Source organism: Crinia signifera, chromosome 4, assembly GCF_055691185.1.
Source record: "Crinia signifera chromosome 4, ASM5569118v1, whole genome shotgun sequence".
Lineage (NCBI taxonomy): Eukaryota > Metazoa > Chordata > Amphibia > Anura > Myobatrachidae > Crinia > Crinia signifera.
In genome coordinates, this window is record NC_139220.1 from 148,868,619 (window position 1) to 148,886,485 (window position 17,867).

The 17,867-nt window shown below is 41.8% G+C and overlaps 1 protein-coding gene across 2 annotated transcripts in view; it reads right to left on the minus strand.

The window, feature by feature from the left end:
* DOCK4 (dedicator of cytokinesis 4) overlaps positions 1 to 17,867 on the minus strand; it is a 357,536-nt gene that overhangs the window by 111,828 nt on the left and 227,841 nt on the right. For both annotated transcript variants that reach the window (XM_083182741.1, XM_083182740.1), the window contains exons 24-26: positions 10,979 to 11,106; positions 6,602 to 6,736; positions 2,271 to 2,369 (exon numbers count right to left, since the gene is read on the minus strand). In XM_083182741.1, coding sequence (XP_083038867.1) covers positions 2,271 to 2,369; positions 6,602 to 6,736; positions 10,979 to 11,106 — 362 coding nt within the window. The remainder of the gene's footprint in view (positions 1 to 2,270; positions 2,370 to 6,601; positions 6,737 to 10,978; positions 11,107 to 17,867) is intronic.

Consider the following 17,867-nt stretch of genomic DNA (forward strand, 5'->3'; position numbering starts at 1 on the left):
TAATTTCATGGCAATAAAAAACTTACAAATTAATTGGCTAATGGAATTACATGAGGTTTTTTTTTAACCTAGCAGTTAATAATAAATGAAAATGTGTTCCTCATTAGCGGAGTACTAAATAATAAAGTACTCAACAAAAAGCTTAATCTACACTTGACCACTTTAAAGACCTCTGTGGAAATAATTATACAGTCATGATTTATTTTTCATGAACACTATAATCCTACATATCTACTGATTTAATTTGTCCATTGATATATGCTACAGATTAATTATAAATTATATGGTATGTTTATAGCTATGACAAAATTATTTTTAACCAATCAAAACCCAAGGCGCACCCTTGTCCCTAAAGCAGTTTTTCCATCCTCAGTCCTCAAGGTACACTAACAGTCTAGGTTTTAAGTGGATGCAGTTAGCTAATACTGACAACAGCATCCCAACTAGCAGACAGAAGTCCAGCACCAGAATGCAGACATAGAGAAGGAGGTCGACGGCAGTACCCAAATTGGAAGTATTCGGGGCGGGTTAGCATTAGGACGGTGGAGGGAAAGCATGGGTTTAGGTACTATCGGGGCACTTAGGGTTAGGCCTAGGTACTTAGAAATTGGGGTTAGGTTTGGTATGGCATGATAGGTTGGTTAGGGATTGGCAACTTTCAATGACGTCTAAACCTAACCCCAAAAGGACTCCCTTTATCAGGATGCCGGCATCATGTCCGCCTGTCATCCATATACCTCTTGTTTTAAGGATCTATATGCTTCACAATACATAGTTAAGTCACATTAATTTTGATTTTGGGGACTTTTGATTTATTGTCTGAAGCTATAAATTTAATGGAGGAATATCAATTAATGTTGTGTGCTATTAATAGCGGGGTCTATAAAGTAAAGGGGGAGTGATCCTATTAGTAATTTAATAGGCCAGTTTGTGGGGTATTTTTGAGTTGAGAAATAGGGAAGCCAAATTGTTATATGTGAATGCGAATAATTCAATATCAGGTGTGGTTTGATGGAAACAGGCAAATGTGTTAAATGTGATTGCCATTATTATAGTGCCTGGGTTGGGGTAAAATAAGTATTTGTTAAATGTGAATGCTGTAAAATTAATTCCAGGAATGGAACTATTTATTACATGTAAATGCTAGAAATCTGCGTTCTGGTCTTAATGGTGACAGAGTAGACTAAACATGAGAACTATTAATGATTGAATATTAGGTTTACATGGTTTTCCATATTCCATGTACTTTTCCAAACAGTATTTCAGGATCCATACAAAAAAGCAACTAAGCTTAAGACCAGAGGCTCCAGCGAGGATGAAGAGCACTATTGCTGTAAAATGGGATAGCCACTGAGTCAACATTTATCTGTTACAGGGGCTACTGCTAGTGGCAATACAGTGTAATCAATGAGATAGCAGGTAGACCATGTATAACTGAAAGCAACCAATCAGGTCAGTAGCTAAATTGGGAATGGGGAGATGTATCAACAAGGTCCCTGCTGCTTTAAAGTGTGAAGTATAAGAGCAATTCTCCTCACAAACTATTACAACATCTTTCTCCTGTGGAGAGCAGGAAGGGAAAAAGCATGTAAAATCATTTGTCCCAAATACATGTGCTAGTCTCTAGTTTGTGACACAAGCATCACTTAATATCTGATTATGCAACAGAATGTTTTTAGTGATTATCAAGCAAGCAGGGAGCAAGTCCTAGAAAATCTCTCCTCATTGTTTAGGCAAATTAAATTCATTGGTTTTGGGAATAATTTTAAATACCCCTTGTTCAACAGTAGAGGAAACACCAACTTGGCCTTTGTCTGCCTTATATAATTAGCAGCTCATGGAGCTTAGGGAAATAACAGCCGTGTATATGCCAAATCTCTTCTTACATCCTTTAGCCCACAAGTCAAGTTAGTGTTTCAAATACTGGGTGCCTTTGGCTGGTGGTTGAGGACCAAATTAAATCATTTATGTCAATATAATAGGAATAGAATAGGAAAACCTAATGCTGGTGGCTACCAATCAAAAATGACACATTGCCAAATATTTAATAAAAGAAAACCAGAGTAAGTGTCGGTGTTTCCAATGCTTAAGGATAATAACAATAATGTAAGGTAGCAATGGAAGCACCACTATCTATTCTATTTATGCTTTTATAAAAGGAAAGTTAATTTGAGAACAGAAATATGCATAGCGTACTTTGCAATTACAATATATGGTACTGTACTACAATAATTACATTTACAAAAGGAATACTCATATTAATTACCTACCCGAAGTTCATCCTTTGTGTTGAAGCTCTCCAGAAGTTGTTGGTAATGTCTGTCCGTCATTTGTCGCAGTAGAGATAGTAACGATGCCACAAACTCACCCTAATGAAACATTCTTGTAAATACACAGATAAACCATAACTGAATATAAATACAATACATGGATGATTTCTAACACAATCTTCATCAATAAATGTACAGTAGAAAACTAATTTATAACGTATCCTTAAAGTTAAAACATGGTGATGTCCTCAATAACACAGTATTTAAAGAAAAAAGGAATTATTGTCAAACAATGCACTAGGATACGAGAAAAAACTCATACAAGCATAGGCAAAACTAGGGGGTGGTCTGGGGGTGCACCGGACCACCCATTCGGCCAAAACAGTTTATTACTTTTATTACCCTCCGGCAACGGCTCCTGGTGCATTTGCAGACCTGGAGCCTGGATTAGCTTCCTTGTTCTCCCCCGGATTTACTGGCAATGAAAGTACACATGTGCGCATGACCTCACACCACATTGTAGCGTGGCTAGCATCACACGTGCCTTTATCAAAGCCTGCCCTCCTGGCCGCCCGCAACCGACCCTATAGTCCAGTGTGCGTCTCGGATATTGGTGTTAATGTCAGGGGACTAAAAATGTACAATTTTAAAGATTTTGGGACAAAATATTTCTCTGGCCTTCATGTGTTGGCCAAAGTATGGAGTACAAGGTAATCTTTTCCTGCAAGACCACAACCCACACAGTGAGGTCATGCCCCTTATTTATTTATTTTTAAATCTGAATATTTGGAACTGGGACCACCGATTACTAATTTTCTAGTTTTGCCTATCCATACAAGCAACTTTGTTTCACTTTGAAACTTTTATAGTGCAAGAAATTATGTGGTCCTACAGTAAAAGTTTTATTAAACTGGACTGGCACAGAAATGAAATAAAAAATAAATATGCACTTTAGAAGATTTGGCTTCACCCAGTAAATACATTTCAGGTATTTAATATCATTCCTCTGAAAGAAACACACTGTATTTAAGGGCTTATGAAATGAAGACACTGTAGGTGTAGGACTACACCTGGTGAAGTCTGTGCTTACTGTGTGCAGATTGTATTGCATCTGGTAGTTCTGATGACATACGGTGCCCATACACGTTACAATTATTGCATACAATATTGTATACAATATCGCATCTAATCTCATCTCATCAACCTTTTCATACCCCCACTTTCCACGTCGGCATGGAGTTGAGAATAGAAAGTGTGGCGAGCGCAGCGAGCCCGAAGCGTGGCGAGCGCACGCGGATACCTGTGAAGCCCGCGAGGGGACGCGGATACCTGTGAAGGTATCCGCGTCCCCTCGCTGCACTCGCCACGCTTCGGGCTCGGTGGCTCGCTGCGCTCGCCACACTTTCTATTCTTAACTCCACGCCGACGTGGATAGTGGGGGTATGAAAAGGTCGGAGGACGCGTACCGCTGCGCTCGCCACGCTTTGGGATGACGTTGACCGTGGGGTGACGTTAACAATGGGGGGGTATTTCACACTTCAGGGTGGTTATTCTAGTCAATTTGTGGTCTGGGGGCTATTTAACATTGTTCCCTATGTAAAATCGTGTCCATTGGGTTGATCTGGTTGATTGGAAGGGAATTTAACATTGTTCCCTATGTAAAATCGTGTCCATTGGGTTGATATGGTTGATTGGAAGGGAATTTAACATTGTTCCCTATGTAAAATCGGGTCCATTGGGTTGATCTGGTTGATTGGAAGGGAATTTAACATTACAAACACATAAGATGCATGCGATGCCTGCGATTTGCGGCAAGATACCCGCGATATAGATCGTGGGCACCGTTCTAGGTAAACAGTACCCATTATTTAACCGATATCTGCTTTCAGTCTGTGCTAAAAGGAGATTCCCAAATGTTTTATGTTAATAAGATAAACCTCATACTTGTTTGAACATAATTAGTTATTTTATTGTACTGTACCACCCATTTAAAACTAAAACTAAAGACCTTAAGCTCCCAACTTCTCACAAAGCCATTCTGCGTCCTGTTGGGCATGGAACATTCGGTCGACCCAAGAAAGATCGACAGGGTCCTTAGGTCGACTGATGGAAGGTCAACAATGCAGAAGGTCGACACATTTTTTGATTTTTTTTTTTTTAGGAGTCTAGTTCTAGATACTGTATAAGTGTACAGCAGCCCCTCGCATCGCTCACGATGCTTCAGGCACACTATTCTATTCTCCCTCCATGCCCTAATGAATGGTAGGGCATGAACTACAGCCTGTTCTGGAACCACAGTGGGGAAAAAAAGCAACCTCATTCAACCTTCTGCATTGTCGACCTTCTGCCGGTTCACCTAAGGACCTTGTCGACCTTCAGTCCCTGTTGACCTTCTGCCTGTCGACCTTCCATTATCAACATTTCTTGTGCCGACCACATCCCGTCCTGTCTTTATGTGTAATATTTTCTTTACAGGAGGACTACAGGTTGCAGTCGGCCCTTAATATCAGTTCATGCTAGCAGTAGTTAAACAAGTGCTGGCATGCTGAGGCTCTGTCCACTTTTAATGAACAATATTATTTAACCTTTAACCATTTACCTCCCACTCACCACCAGCAGAACGTTGGACACCCATTTTTTGGTAGACCCTACATTCTCAGGGATTCCAGACCTATGCTGACCAGTTTGACTATGGCTATGGCTAATGTTACAGCAGGGGTGCTCGACTCCCTGTTTATCTCTGCTATCATTTTATCCCCACCTACCTCCCCACATTGACTGGTTCTGCCCAATGCTGGCTATTAGGGAAATAAAAGAGAAAAAGCCCCGTACAACCGGTGCCATTCATTTTCTATGCAATCCTGATTCGATTGGGATCAAATTAGGATCGAAACACACGGCACAGTGTACCCATTCGATTTTGAGTTTATAGCACAGATCTGTACTATATCTGTACTATATAGTCTTGCCTGCACAGTATATTTTTTCTATTTGATATAGACTAAATGTGGGCCCGCATTAGCATTGAATCAGGATCAAATGAGGCTGAAAACTGCTCAATTCCGATACGATTTTGACTATGTCATCTAATAGAAATGCCAGACCAGACTGAAAGGTCTGGGCTGTTGATTTTTTTCTCCAAATTAACCTGCATAAATCCTACTGTGCAGTGTAGTTCTATACATTATTAAGTTAATTTTTTTTTTTTTATATATATTCTTTATTTATATTTTTCAAGGGATTTAAATACAGTACACGTCAAATTGACATAGTGAAACATATCGGTAACAAGGAGTAATATCAGAATTTCAGACATTTTAACAGAGTATAAGAGTACTGTAATGTTTCTTTAGCAAACAATCAATAAATTTGGCAGTAGGAAAGAGAAACAACTTCCCTAAATTCTTCTGTCTAATGAAAAATATGTCAGGAAGTTCCTTGAGTTATATCCTCAGGAATGTTGATACATAAGTGACATAAGGGGGGAGGGGAAGGAAGGAAAGGGAAGACTGGGGAGGGGGGAGGGGAACGAAGGAAGGGATATAGTCTTGCAGGTAGGGAATTTTCAGCTACTCGGGACTGTGCGGCCTGGTGATGTACGCTGCTAGGGCGTTGCTGGGTCACGGGGGACATAGTTTCTATACGTGTCTGAGGATTTAAAAGTAATCCAGGCTAACCAGGTGGCTTGGTAGTCGGAATGTTTTTCTAGTGCTGAATAGTATATGTCTTCCATGGCCCTGTAGAATTCTATCCTCTGAAACCATTCCCAAATCCCTAGAGGGTCTACTGACCGCCAATGTACTGGCACTATTGCTCTTGCTGCATTGTTAAGGTGTTTAAGCAGGGATTGTTTGTATTTTGCTATAGGGATGGTGATGTGGGAGAGCAGCCAGAAGTCAATGTTGTCGGGGGCCGGGAACCCTAGTATTTCCGAGGAAAGCTGGATGACCTTATTAAGTTCATTTTTAATGTCTGTGGCAGCTGGTCTGCCAAAAAATGGATGAGTCTTTCCAGTGATACAATCCATTCAGCAGATGCAGATTGGAGTTCTGCTGAAAAACTGATAATTGTAGTATCTACACATGGATTGGATATAGAATCTGCAACCAAGTCTGCAGTAGGATTGTATAAACAGAAACCCCAATATTCTTTTTCAAAACATTATAAACCATTGAATGTAATAAAATATGAACTAATTTGTGCTGCCACTAAATGTGTGTGGCATATGCAGATACACCTACATCAATCAATAGAATAAAAGCCCTATTCATTTAAACACAGTGAGAAAAAGTGGACAGTAAACCGCTTACATGCGAGTACAACACACTTACAGTAACATCTTGAAATTGGAGCCTCATTGCAGAGCCTGACGGTTGTGGTCTACTTGTAATCTCTAAAATAGTTCTCAGCAAAATATCCAGGAGGCTGTTCACGATGACATCAATTTCCTTCATGGCCAGCTTCTCCTTAAACATGGCAAATAAAAAGGAGTATATAAATTGCAAGAGTATGAAAAGTTTCCTAAGCATTGTGTACAGCTTAAATTGCCTCTCTTCACCCGAAAAAAAAGTAATAATCATCATTTAAAAAAAAACAGACTTATCATATCAATATTCTTAAAAAAATCCTTGGTTTGCAGACATAAATTTCCATTCACACTCAAAACACAGAAAATACACAACTATATATAAATAAAAACATGTACTAATAAAATTGGGATCTGTTCAAAGAAATAAACTGTTAAAATTAAAAAAGGAGTTTAAACAAAAACAAAGATTAAGATCTGTAGTTACGGAGCAAGCATCCAACACATAGGGGTCAATCCAATGAGCTTCAAAGGGTGCGCTGTGCTGTTGCAGCAGTGTTTTAATGCTGGCAAGGGAACCTGATCTTGCATCCTCCACGGGCTGGTTTCATCTGCACTTCTGGACTGTCGCAAAGTGCGGCCACTGCCGTGATGGCTCAAACCATGGCGGCTATTTGGATGGACACCCCATAAAGTTCAACTGACTGTTTACTTGCTGTATTATATTATACATCCCACAAGACAGTAGCAATTGTAACAAGCTATTTGCATGCATTTTGAACTAGATGCGATGCAATCTAGTTAAAAAAGCTCAGAGTTTATCCGTCCGTGTATGGGCGCATTACTTTGAGAAATTAATCTGACTGCCTGAGACTAGTAAAAGACGCCGCAATGTTTTTTCACATGCTTCTCCTTAAACAATAGGAAGTAATGGCATCCACAAACAAACCCCACAAATTAGTAGCTAAGAGCCCCCTGAGAGATGAAGGCTGCATTTTAATTATTGTGTAACTGGCTTATACAGTATGTACCCAGGTTATGCTGTCATACTGTATTTAATATTTTTCTGGTATACCCACACCAAGACAAAATCTGTTATGAGCAGAGACCTTTGTTGATTTTGGCTCAACATTTTAGATAATTTTTCAGACATCTAGTTCACTGAAAGAGAACATTTAGTGCTCTTCTCCTGTGACAATGTTTGTAAAATGCCAAATTATAGAAAAACTTTGTTGTTATGCATCTTACATTTTCAGAAGAGACTGCATAGTTATACGTTTTGGGTACTTTATTTCCTAGCACGGCGCCCGTCGGGTTGATCGCATGCCTTAAGTTTAAGGTACTTAAGGCATGCGATCAACCCGATGGACCCGATTTTATATCAATCACCAGTGTATTTGCCGGTGAAAGACAAAATCGCGTTGATCGGGTCCATCGCGGGCCATTATAATGGGCCGCGACGCGACCGACCCGATTTTCCCATAGAGAATAATGTTAAATTATTTTTAAAGGTAAAATCGGGTTGATCAACCCGATTTTACATAGGGAACAATGGGAAATGGGCCAATATGGCCAATTTCTCATTGTATAGGGTTAGAAAGTATGGTTAATGTCCCCCCATTGGTAATGCCACCCCACTATTGACGCCAACCCGAAGCGTGGAGAGCGCAGCGAGCCCGGGAGGGGCGGCGGTACGTGTCCTCCGACCTTTTCATACCCCTACTATCCACGTCGGCGTGGAGTTGATTTTATATAGTGTGGCGAGCGCAGCGACCCACCGAGCCCGAAGCGTGGCGAGCGCAGCGAGCCCCGCGTATACCTGTGAAGTTATGCGCGTCCGCTCGCAACGCTTCGGGCTCGCCACACTATGTAAAATCAACTCCACGCCGACGTGGATAGCGGGGGTATGAAAAGGTCAGAGGACGCGTGCCGCCACTGCACTCGCCACGCTTCGGGTTGGCATCAATAGTAGGGTGGCGTTAACAATGGGGGGCCATTTCAACAATCAGGGGGGGTTTGCTATTAAAATGTGGGGTTTTGGGGCTTTTTACATTAAAATCAATGTAAAATCGGGTCTCAGGGACCATTTTACATTGTTTCCAATGTAAAAATCGGGTCGATCGCATTCGATTTGGTTGGCATGCGATGGATGCGATTTTTCCGACCCGATCAATACAATCAAAATCGGTGGCGCCGTGCTAGGAAACAACTACCAAGTTTTGTTATTGTAGGCAGTAAAACCTTAAAGTTTGCTGTCATAGCTCACAGTGTATGTATTTCTGAATATCTAAATATGTACAAACTGATGTTAGAAATCTCCATTTATCCATAGTAGACCTGGAATTTGATAAGTCCACAAACCAAAATTCAGGACTTTTTGTAGGATGAGCAACACAAAAAATTCCAAATGTCTAGGGATGGCCAAAGTTGGGATTACCATTAATGTTAACACATAATTGCCTACTTTTGAAAACTAGTTTCAGGGAGATTATAGTTGGTAGTAGAATGTTGCACAGCGCCCCATTGAGGGGACGTGTCATGCTCCACCCAAAGGGCATGTCTAGTTCCGTATATGGAGAGATTGTGGAAAGAGATTGTGAACGTGGCACCTAGAAGCCTGGGTGTGTGCTGCTATATCTGAGAGGAATCTTTTAAAATGACTTATATCCAAATGTAGATGAGCCCCAAAGCAGTTAGTAAGAGATACTATACTTGGTAAAGTGCTGGGAAATGGCGCAGATGATTCAATGTAAATGTATCTATCTCTCTTTCCTTTTTCCCAAAAAAATGTAACAGCATAATGTGGGCTAGGGGAAATGAGGGAGATTGGTAGACTAATGAGAGAGAGAGGGAGATTGAAAGCGCCTAGGGAGGAGTGGGATTGCAAAACTGCAGTTGAATATAAGGGGTTGTCAAACCCAAAAGGAAAAAACTGGTACAGAAAAGGGTATAACTGCGCTATATCTAAAAACCCATGCAACAGGTGTAACTAAATAGTAAAGGGGGTACTTGTGGACAATCACGGCTCCCACGATGTGCATCGTATAGCAAAAAATCGCATCGCATGCGTTTTTTAACAGAAAAGCATCCAAATGCATTGAAATTAGTATCAAACATGTTCAATGGCCCCCAAATGTCATTTTTGAGGCTGTACCAACCCCCACTATCAACGCGAACCCGAAGCGTGGCGAGCGCAGCGAGCCCACGAGGGGCGGCCGTACGCGTCCTACGACCTTTTCATACCCCCACTATCCACGTCAGCGTGGAGTTGAGAATAGAAAGTGTGGCGAGCGCAGCGAGCCACCCAGCCCGAAGCGTGGCAAGCGCAGCGAGCCCCGCGAAGGGGCACGGATACCTTCACAGGTATACGCGTCCCCTCGCGGGCTTCACAGGTGTCCGCGTCCCCTCGCCACACTTTCTATTCTCAACTCCACGCCGACGTGGATAGTGGGGGTATGAAAAGGTCGTAGGACGCGTACCGCCGCCCCTCGTGGGCTCGCTGCGCTTGCCATGCTTCGGGTTCGCGTTGATAGTGGGGGTGGTACAGCCTCAAAAATGACATTTGGGGGCCATTGAACATGTTTGATACTAATTTCAATGCATTTGGATGCTTTTCTGTTAAAAAAACGCATGCGATCGCATGCGATTTTGTAAAAAAAATGGTTAAAAACTGCAAAAATCGTATCCAATCGCATGCCACTCTATATGGCATGCGATGGGAGCCGTGATAATCCACAAGTACCATAAAGGGAATCTTTAAAGACATATTTCAATTTTTTTTTTTTTTCTGTAAAATCAGTGATACCATATATGGAGTAAATGAATGTACGGATATAGTCACCCAATAGTCCCATTTAGATATTATGTCCAATGTCCGTTCCTAGAATTCCTTCCTATGTACTTCCAGAAATTAAGAGCCAAACGTGGATTTGTTAGGGAGAAACTGTGTTCTCCAGCCACAGGATGCAGGAGGGTAGGCAACTATGTGTTAACATCAATGGCATTAAACTATCAATGGTAAAACAGAGGGATGCACCCAAACAGCTTCAAAAAGGACAAAGCGACAGGGTAGAAATAGCTGTAAATTTGTGTACAGTATCTTCCTCTTGCTCCCTGACAGTGTTACAGCACAAGACATAGGAAACAGATTAGGCTCAGCGTGTAATCATAAATTCAAAGAGATCTAAGCTTTGCAAGTTGCTGTGTGATTAGAGATGAGGCCTGGTATCACAAAATACTATTAAATTAAAATTTAGAGCAAAATAATAGCTTTACAGCTGTATGCCAAGCACCTGCAGTGCACTTCTTCTATATGATGAGAAATTTGGAAATGTTTTACAGTCAGCTGTGGGTTACTGTTTAGCATGTTAAAGTATATAATACATTTCTTGTAGTTACTTACTGAGCTGCTTTTCTTGCTTAGACAAAACATGTTGCTAAGGATACGTGCACACATTAGAAGATCTCTCTGGTCCTGCAAATGCATGTGGAGGTGGTGGAGGACCACAGGGAGGAGTATAAACCGGGATTCTAAAATAACAAACATTCCATATCATTATCTAAGTTAGACCATCCTATTTTGATGCATTGTATGCTCCAGGTGATTAAACACATTTATTGTGCATACCATGATTTAAACATTTTGACATCCTACTGATAAAACAGTATCTGTAAAAATAAACTTTACATGAGGTTGATAGAAAAGTAATGAGACAGCCTCTGTTTTTCTGTACCATAGGTAGATGTGGCAACGCTATGCTGGTTATTGTGACGCTCATACACTGATGTGTCTAGACTGTGGTTTCTATTCTTTGTTTAGTTACAGCGATTGGAAGATCTTTGTATGTTTTGTCATGGTGGATGATGAAGACATGCCGGAGATTAATGGTGTGTACACACGGCAGATATGCCGTGCGATGCGAGTCCCGATACGATCAGATCGCATCGGGACTCGCATCGCACGGCATGAATACAGTGGCACAATTTTGACTATATAGTGCAGATCTGCACTATATAGTCAATGCAGCCAAGACTATCTGTCTTGCGATATGTGAACGCGCATCAGGATTGCATGCAGATCGCAAGGGTTGAAACCCTTGCGATCTGTATGTGATGCCGACACGATGTTGACTATATTGTCAACATCGGAAGGTATATCTTACCATGTGTACACAGTATGTCAGGGATTTGAAACTGAATTTTGTGTTAGAGTGGAAATTAAACTCATGAAATAGTACGGTAAGCATACAATGGAGAAAACAATTAGCCATACTGCAGTATTTTGTATGCACTTCAAAAAGTGCAAGTGACTAATCATCAATAATACACCAATCAGTATTCAATCACAGGCATTTTCGACGATTCCATTTCCCTTTTTTTGGCAAATTGGCATGGGCAAAAACGTCCGCAAATTCACCAAAAACCAAGTGGATTTGTGGCAAATTGGTTATTTTTTCACACAGGCAACATGGGGATTGAATTGGGTGAGTTAATTTTGCCCAAAAAAGGAGCAAAAATTGCTGATTTTTCGATCTGGGAGACTTTCCACCACAGTTACAGGTGTCAACATTGCCAAAGCTGTATAGTTGATGCAAAATGACAGAAGGTTAACTTTACACAAACTTTCAGCTTCACTTTTCATCTCATTTGAATCAGTTCAGCATATTTTGACAAAGGAACCAAAAATGCATGGAATGTCTGCCAGGTGGGTACCCATAAGTCTCACAGATGGGCAAATGCGATAAAGATTTGAATCATGCAAGAACACCAATCAAATGTTTAAGAGGATACACAATTGCCTCACATTGATTGTGACATGTGATGAATTGTGGATTCATCATTTTGATCCAGAATGCAAACATTTGAGGGTATGGAAAACGGCAAAATTGCCTCTATGAAAAAAAATTCTGTGTTCCCTCCTTTGGTGAAAAAAGTCATGGTTCTGCTGTTCACCAATCTCACAGACACGTTTTCCTCATCTGCCATTAAAAAAACATACAAAGATCTTCCACTCACTGTGACCAAACATGACAATACTATGACAGGACAACTGCAGAATCATCCACCTCAGTGTATGAGCTTCACAATAACCAGCATAGCACTGCCAAGTCTACCTATGGGACAGCAAACCAGAGGCATTCCTTTTACATTACTTTTCAATCAGCCATTTTACATCAAATTGTCTGATCAGACTTTGTAAAAGCTCTCACGTGTCCAATTCATTTTATATTGTTGGATTTTAATAAAAAACTTTTCACATTGGGTTTTCATAGAAATAATTAATTTTGATATAATGTTTTATTGAAGGTGTTAGCCAAGTTAAGTAATATGAGACTAATGGCTCAAAGCCAATATTTGCCTTGAAAAACACATCAGTCCATACACAACAGGTATATAAAATGAACCCAATTTTAGGAGTCTAAATTCCTGCTAGTGAGCAATGAAAACAGAAAATGTATTTCAATTTATTATAAATAACACAACTTACTGAACAATATAAAACGATGGGAGAATTTCAAACATTTTTAACTACAATGTCAATCGGATTTGTTTTACATATTTGTAAGGACTGTTTCCTGTCCTAACGCACTGCATTTTAGGAATGTACTACTCACAGGCTGCTTTAAATACAGATGTAGCCACACATCATTGCCGCAATTCAGCTGCTCAGCTGCTCGTGCTTGCTTGTCGCACCAAAATCAAACCCACGGAATCGTTGCTCAATGTTTTTTTATGAGCACTTGGTGATTGGCGCAGCAACGATGAGCGTGGCTATAGCTGTAACGTAATTGAACAGCGGTGAGCTAAAGCAAAGTAGGGAATGTCTGGGTTGTACCACAATCTAACTGTAATAATTGCAGGCGAGTACTGGACATCTCTCTTTCTAGATTACATAAGTCACCACTAAAAAACTAGACCGACAACTTGCATGGTCTTTAGCCTTCCTTCCACATATAATGCTGCAGGAGCCTTCTTTAACATAACGATCCAGATTTTTGTTATAAAAACACAGTGGGTATACACCAATCAGCCATAATATTAAAACCACTTCCAATTGCACTGGTCAAGGGGTGGAATATATTAGGCAGTAAATGAAAAATCTGTTCTCAATGTTGACATGATGGAGGCAGGAAAAATGTATAAGTTGGTGAGCAAATCTAACAGAAGCCAAACAGTGATGGCTGGACATCAGTGTCAGAGCATCTCCAAACCTCAGATCTTGTGGGGTGTTCCTGGTATGCAGTGGTTAGCATCTTCCAAAAGTATTTAAAGGAAGGACAACTGATGAAACGGCTTTTGAGCCAGTCACCTTAGGCTTATTGACGCATGTGGGGAGTGAAGGCGAGCCGATCTGGTATGATCCCACAGTTACAATGGCTCTGGCATCTTGCTTCCTGCAGCCATGTTGTGCAAATCACAGGGCAACTCAGAACTTTGATAAATCAACTGATCTGTGATTGATATGCGCAGCTACTAGGATTTGCCATTCCAGCTGCTGCAACATTTGCAGTTTTTCATTATGTATCTTTGTACAGTTGCAGATTAAAAGGGCATCCCTTCTTGGCAATGGTATAGCAGTTAAAAATGCACTCTTCCACACTGCAAAAACTGTTTAGAAATGTTATGTGGAGCATAACAACAATTTCAAGGTGTTAGGCACCACATTTTCCAGATATCTAATCGAGCATCTGTGGGATGTGCTAGAAAAATTAGTTTAAGCCAGCAATTGCCAACCCATTGCTCACGAGCAACCTGTAGCTCATTTGTGAAGGGAGGTCACTTTGCGGCAATCACAGCACATGGTGCTGTGGCATGTATCGGGTCCATGTGCTGTAGACAGAGCTGGACATGCACCCGCCGGTCACTGTGCTTTACCCATGGCTTCCCTCTACTGTATCAACCATCTGAGTGATCATCCCTGAACCGCAGACCAGATCCCAGGGCCTCCTACCCTTCCCTGAGTCTTACAGATCTGGTGGAAAGTGGTATTACACCATGCAGCGGTCACTGGCATCCATGCAGCAGGACCTGCTCATAGGGAGAATTTTGCCTCCACGGATCCTGTACATCAGGTAAAAGCTGCCTTTGAAACACTGGCTAGCACAAAGGTTTATATTTTTTTATACATTTTCCTCTTTGTATGTATGCAGTATACCCAGTTTGTGAACCTGCAGCACACCACCATTATCCTGTCTTCCATATAGTGTGGCATCCTAACTTGTTCTTGCAACTCTGCATAGGCATCCGTACATCTCTGTCTGCCAAACAAACTACACTACGGGGATACCCACATCACTGTGTGATAGACATCAGTATTCATTCCCAGATCCCCATGTGCAAAACAGCAGTGTGCATCATATATTCCAGACACCACCAACATTTCTAGATACCCATGTGATACACAGCACATGTATAGTGCATATATGCAGCTTCATAACTGGGCATGTGTATATTTCAGCCCTATCACTGGGCATATGTATCCTGCACTCACAGGGCAGCAAATATGCCAGGTACATGATGGTCACAGCATGAACAATATTTGAGTGTTCTTGCTAGCCTTGGAGGCAGCCCAGCATCCCCCAGAATAATGTGGAATACTAGAAGCAGGCCATGGGCTGTGACCTGTTGAAGGCAACAAAGAAAAGTTGCAGGCTCCAATATGGAACCAGTTTACATACACATGATTCATTTCTTGAAAATGGGAGGCTTCAGGTATGTCCTGTTCATAGGCGAATCTAGAATTATGGTAATGGGTGGTCCCAGAACCAGACACAATAGCAGGGGGATCTTTGCGCGGCGTAGCCGCGCATCAAAAAGGTGCGTGGCCCCATGGAAAGGAGGCGTGGCATCACAAAAAGGGGTGTGGTATTACACTTTAGACCATACACGGTAATGCCCATTACACATTTTAGCAAACTCCGTAATACCCATTACACATAATGCCGAATGCCGTAATGCCAATTACACATTAGGCCACACACCATAATGCCCATTACACATTGTGCCACACATCATGATGCCCATTACATACTATATAACAAACCGTAATGCCCATTACATATTTGCCACATAAGTGCTGCTTACCTACGTGCTCATTGCTAGGGGGTTCTTGCTTGATGGCACCATAGTACCCATTACACATGATGCCGCACACCATAGTACCCATTACACATGATGCCGCACACCATAGTATTCATTACACATGATGCCGCGCACCATAGTACCCATTACACATGATGCCGCGCACCATAGTACCCATTACACATGATGCTGCACACATAATGTCCATTACACATGATGCTGCACACATAATGCCACTTACACATGATGCTGCACACCGTAATGCCCCTTACACATCAAGCCACACATTATGCGTAATGCCCCCACATACTGCCACTTGTAGCGTCCCTTAAGCAATGCCCCCAAAAGTGCCACTTACTGTAAATTTTTATATGAGCCTTCGCTGCTGCTGCAGGGAGAGATGGAGAGTGGTGCAGCTGCTTCTATGGGGAGAGGAGCAGAGCGCAGCGCAGAGCACGCTCCCACTCCCCTCCTGGTGTCCCCTCTAGCCGCGTGGACATTTGAAATATTATGCGCGATGTTGTGCGTGACATCGGGGGAGCACCCCGGGCGCCGGCACCACATGATTAAAGGGGGGCGGGCTAAGGTGAAAGCGGGGAGAAGAATTGGAGCGGAAGCTGCAGGGGTGACAGTCATTGACAGCTGGGCAGAGAGCAGGGGGCTGCCCGGCTGTATATAGAGCACTGCAGGTCACGGCTGTTTGAAATAATACCCCTTTCACAACAGAAAATGCAGGGATTTACCCGGGAATGTGGTACCCAGGATCATGCAGGGACATTCCCAGGCTGACCCCTTATACACCAGCCTAGTCCCTGCATTTTCTGGTGTGAGGGGGAGAGACAAACACTCCCCTCTCCCTACACCCCTTTAACCAACAAGCTATATCTTCGGAACCAACTGACCCATTTACATGAGACCAGTATCATATTGAAGAACTTTTGAGTTGGCTTTGAATGATTTTTGGTCCCGTGAAACTGGGCTGTTTGGTTCCAGAGAAATCTGCCCTCAAAGAACATAAACAGTCATGAAATGACATTTACGAAATGAAAAAAAAAAAAAAACGGTTTAACCTCGATATCCCTGGAACCAATTAACCCATATGGATCAAGCCTGGTATCAGATTGAAGGCCCGGCGATTTGGGTTTGACTGACATCAACCTTGAGCTTCAGTGATGCAGAAGGGGGAACTGGCAGCTGTTGAACTGGGTGCAGGTCGGAATTAGCGGGTCCCATGTTATCCTATAGGGAAAACGTTCCAGCTTTGCCTGGCAGTATCTCCGGTTCCCAGGGGGCTAGAGACACGAGCTGGGCTCGTTGGAAAGCCCCATCCCTCAGCTACAAAATGGGCTAATGGGTGGTCCTGTGCACCCCCGGACCACCCCCTAGATTCGCCTATGGTCCTGTTATACTGTATGTGAGAGACCTGTCTGCTTCAGTGGGCAAGCTTTAGACTGGAGTGACTGGTACCATGTGAAAAATCATGCACTCAGACGTGCAAGTACTGTGTCCAGTTTGTTTTATCACTGTTGTTTCCAACTATAAAGAGCAACGGAATATGCCGTGCTATATAAGAAACGATTAATAAATGTATGTATGTATTCTGTGTAACGCCATGGCAGCACGTTATCTTCCACCTTTCTTTGAAATAATACACATAAAATACATTTTGGGGGGTATTTCTCCTGCTATTGGAATCCTGATATGGTGACTGTGAATTCTATAAAAATGACTGAACATGATGGATGTGGATATATCTATGTCACTGTTTGTATTCATTTTTAAATAAATAGTTTGTTTTTCTATGAAACATTTAGCTATTAGCCTGTTTTTATTTAAAAAAAAAATTAGTAGCTCATCCAGAGTTTTCATTTTTGGAAAGTAGCTCACACCCCGACAAATGAAGGCCCCACTATGCATCCTGCAGGACTTAAAGGATCTGCTCCAATTTCTTGGTGCCAGATACCACATTATACACTAAGAGGTATTGTCGGGTCCATGCCAGAAATGTTTTGGTGGCACGTGTTGTATCCTACACTTCATTAAGAAGGCTGTTTTAATAATATGGCTGCTGGCTGAAGAGGCCAATTAAACTCTCAAAGATGAGCAAACTTGGCAGCTATAATGATGAATATGGCTGTTTGGGAGGCATGGGACTCTGACCATGACACTGGCAATATGAAAGTGAAATTATATTAATCCGGCAGGCCGTG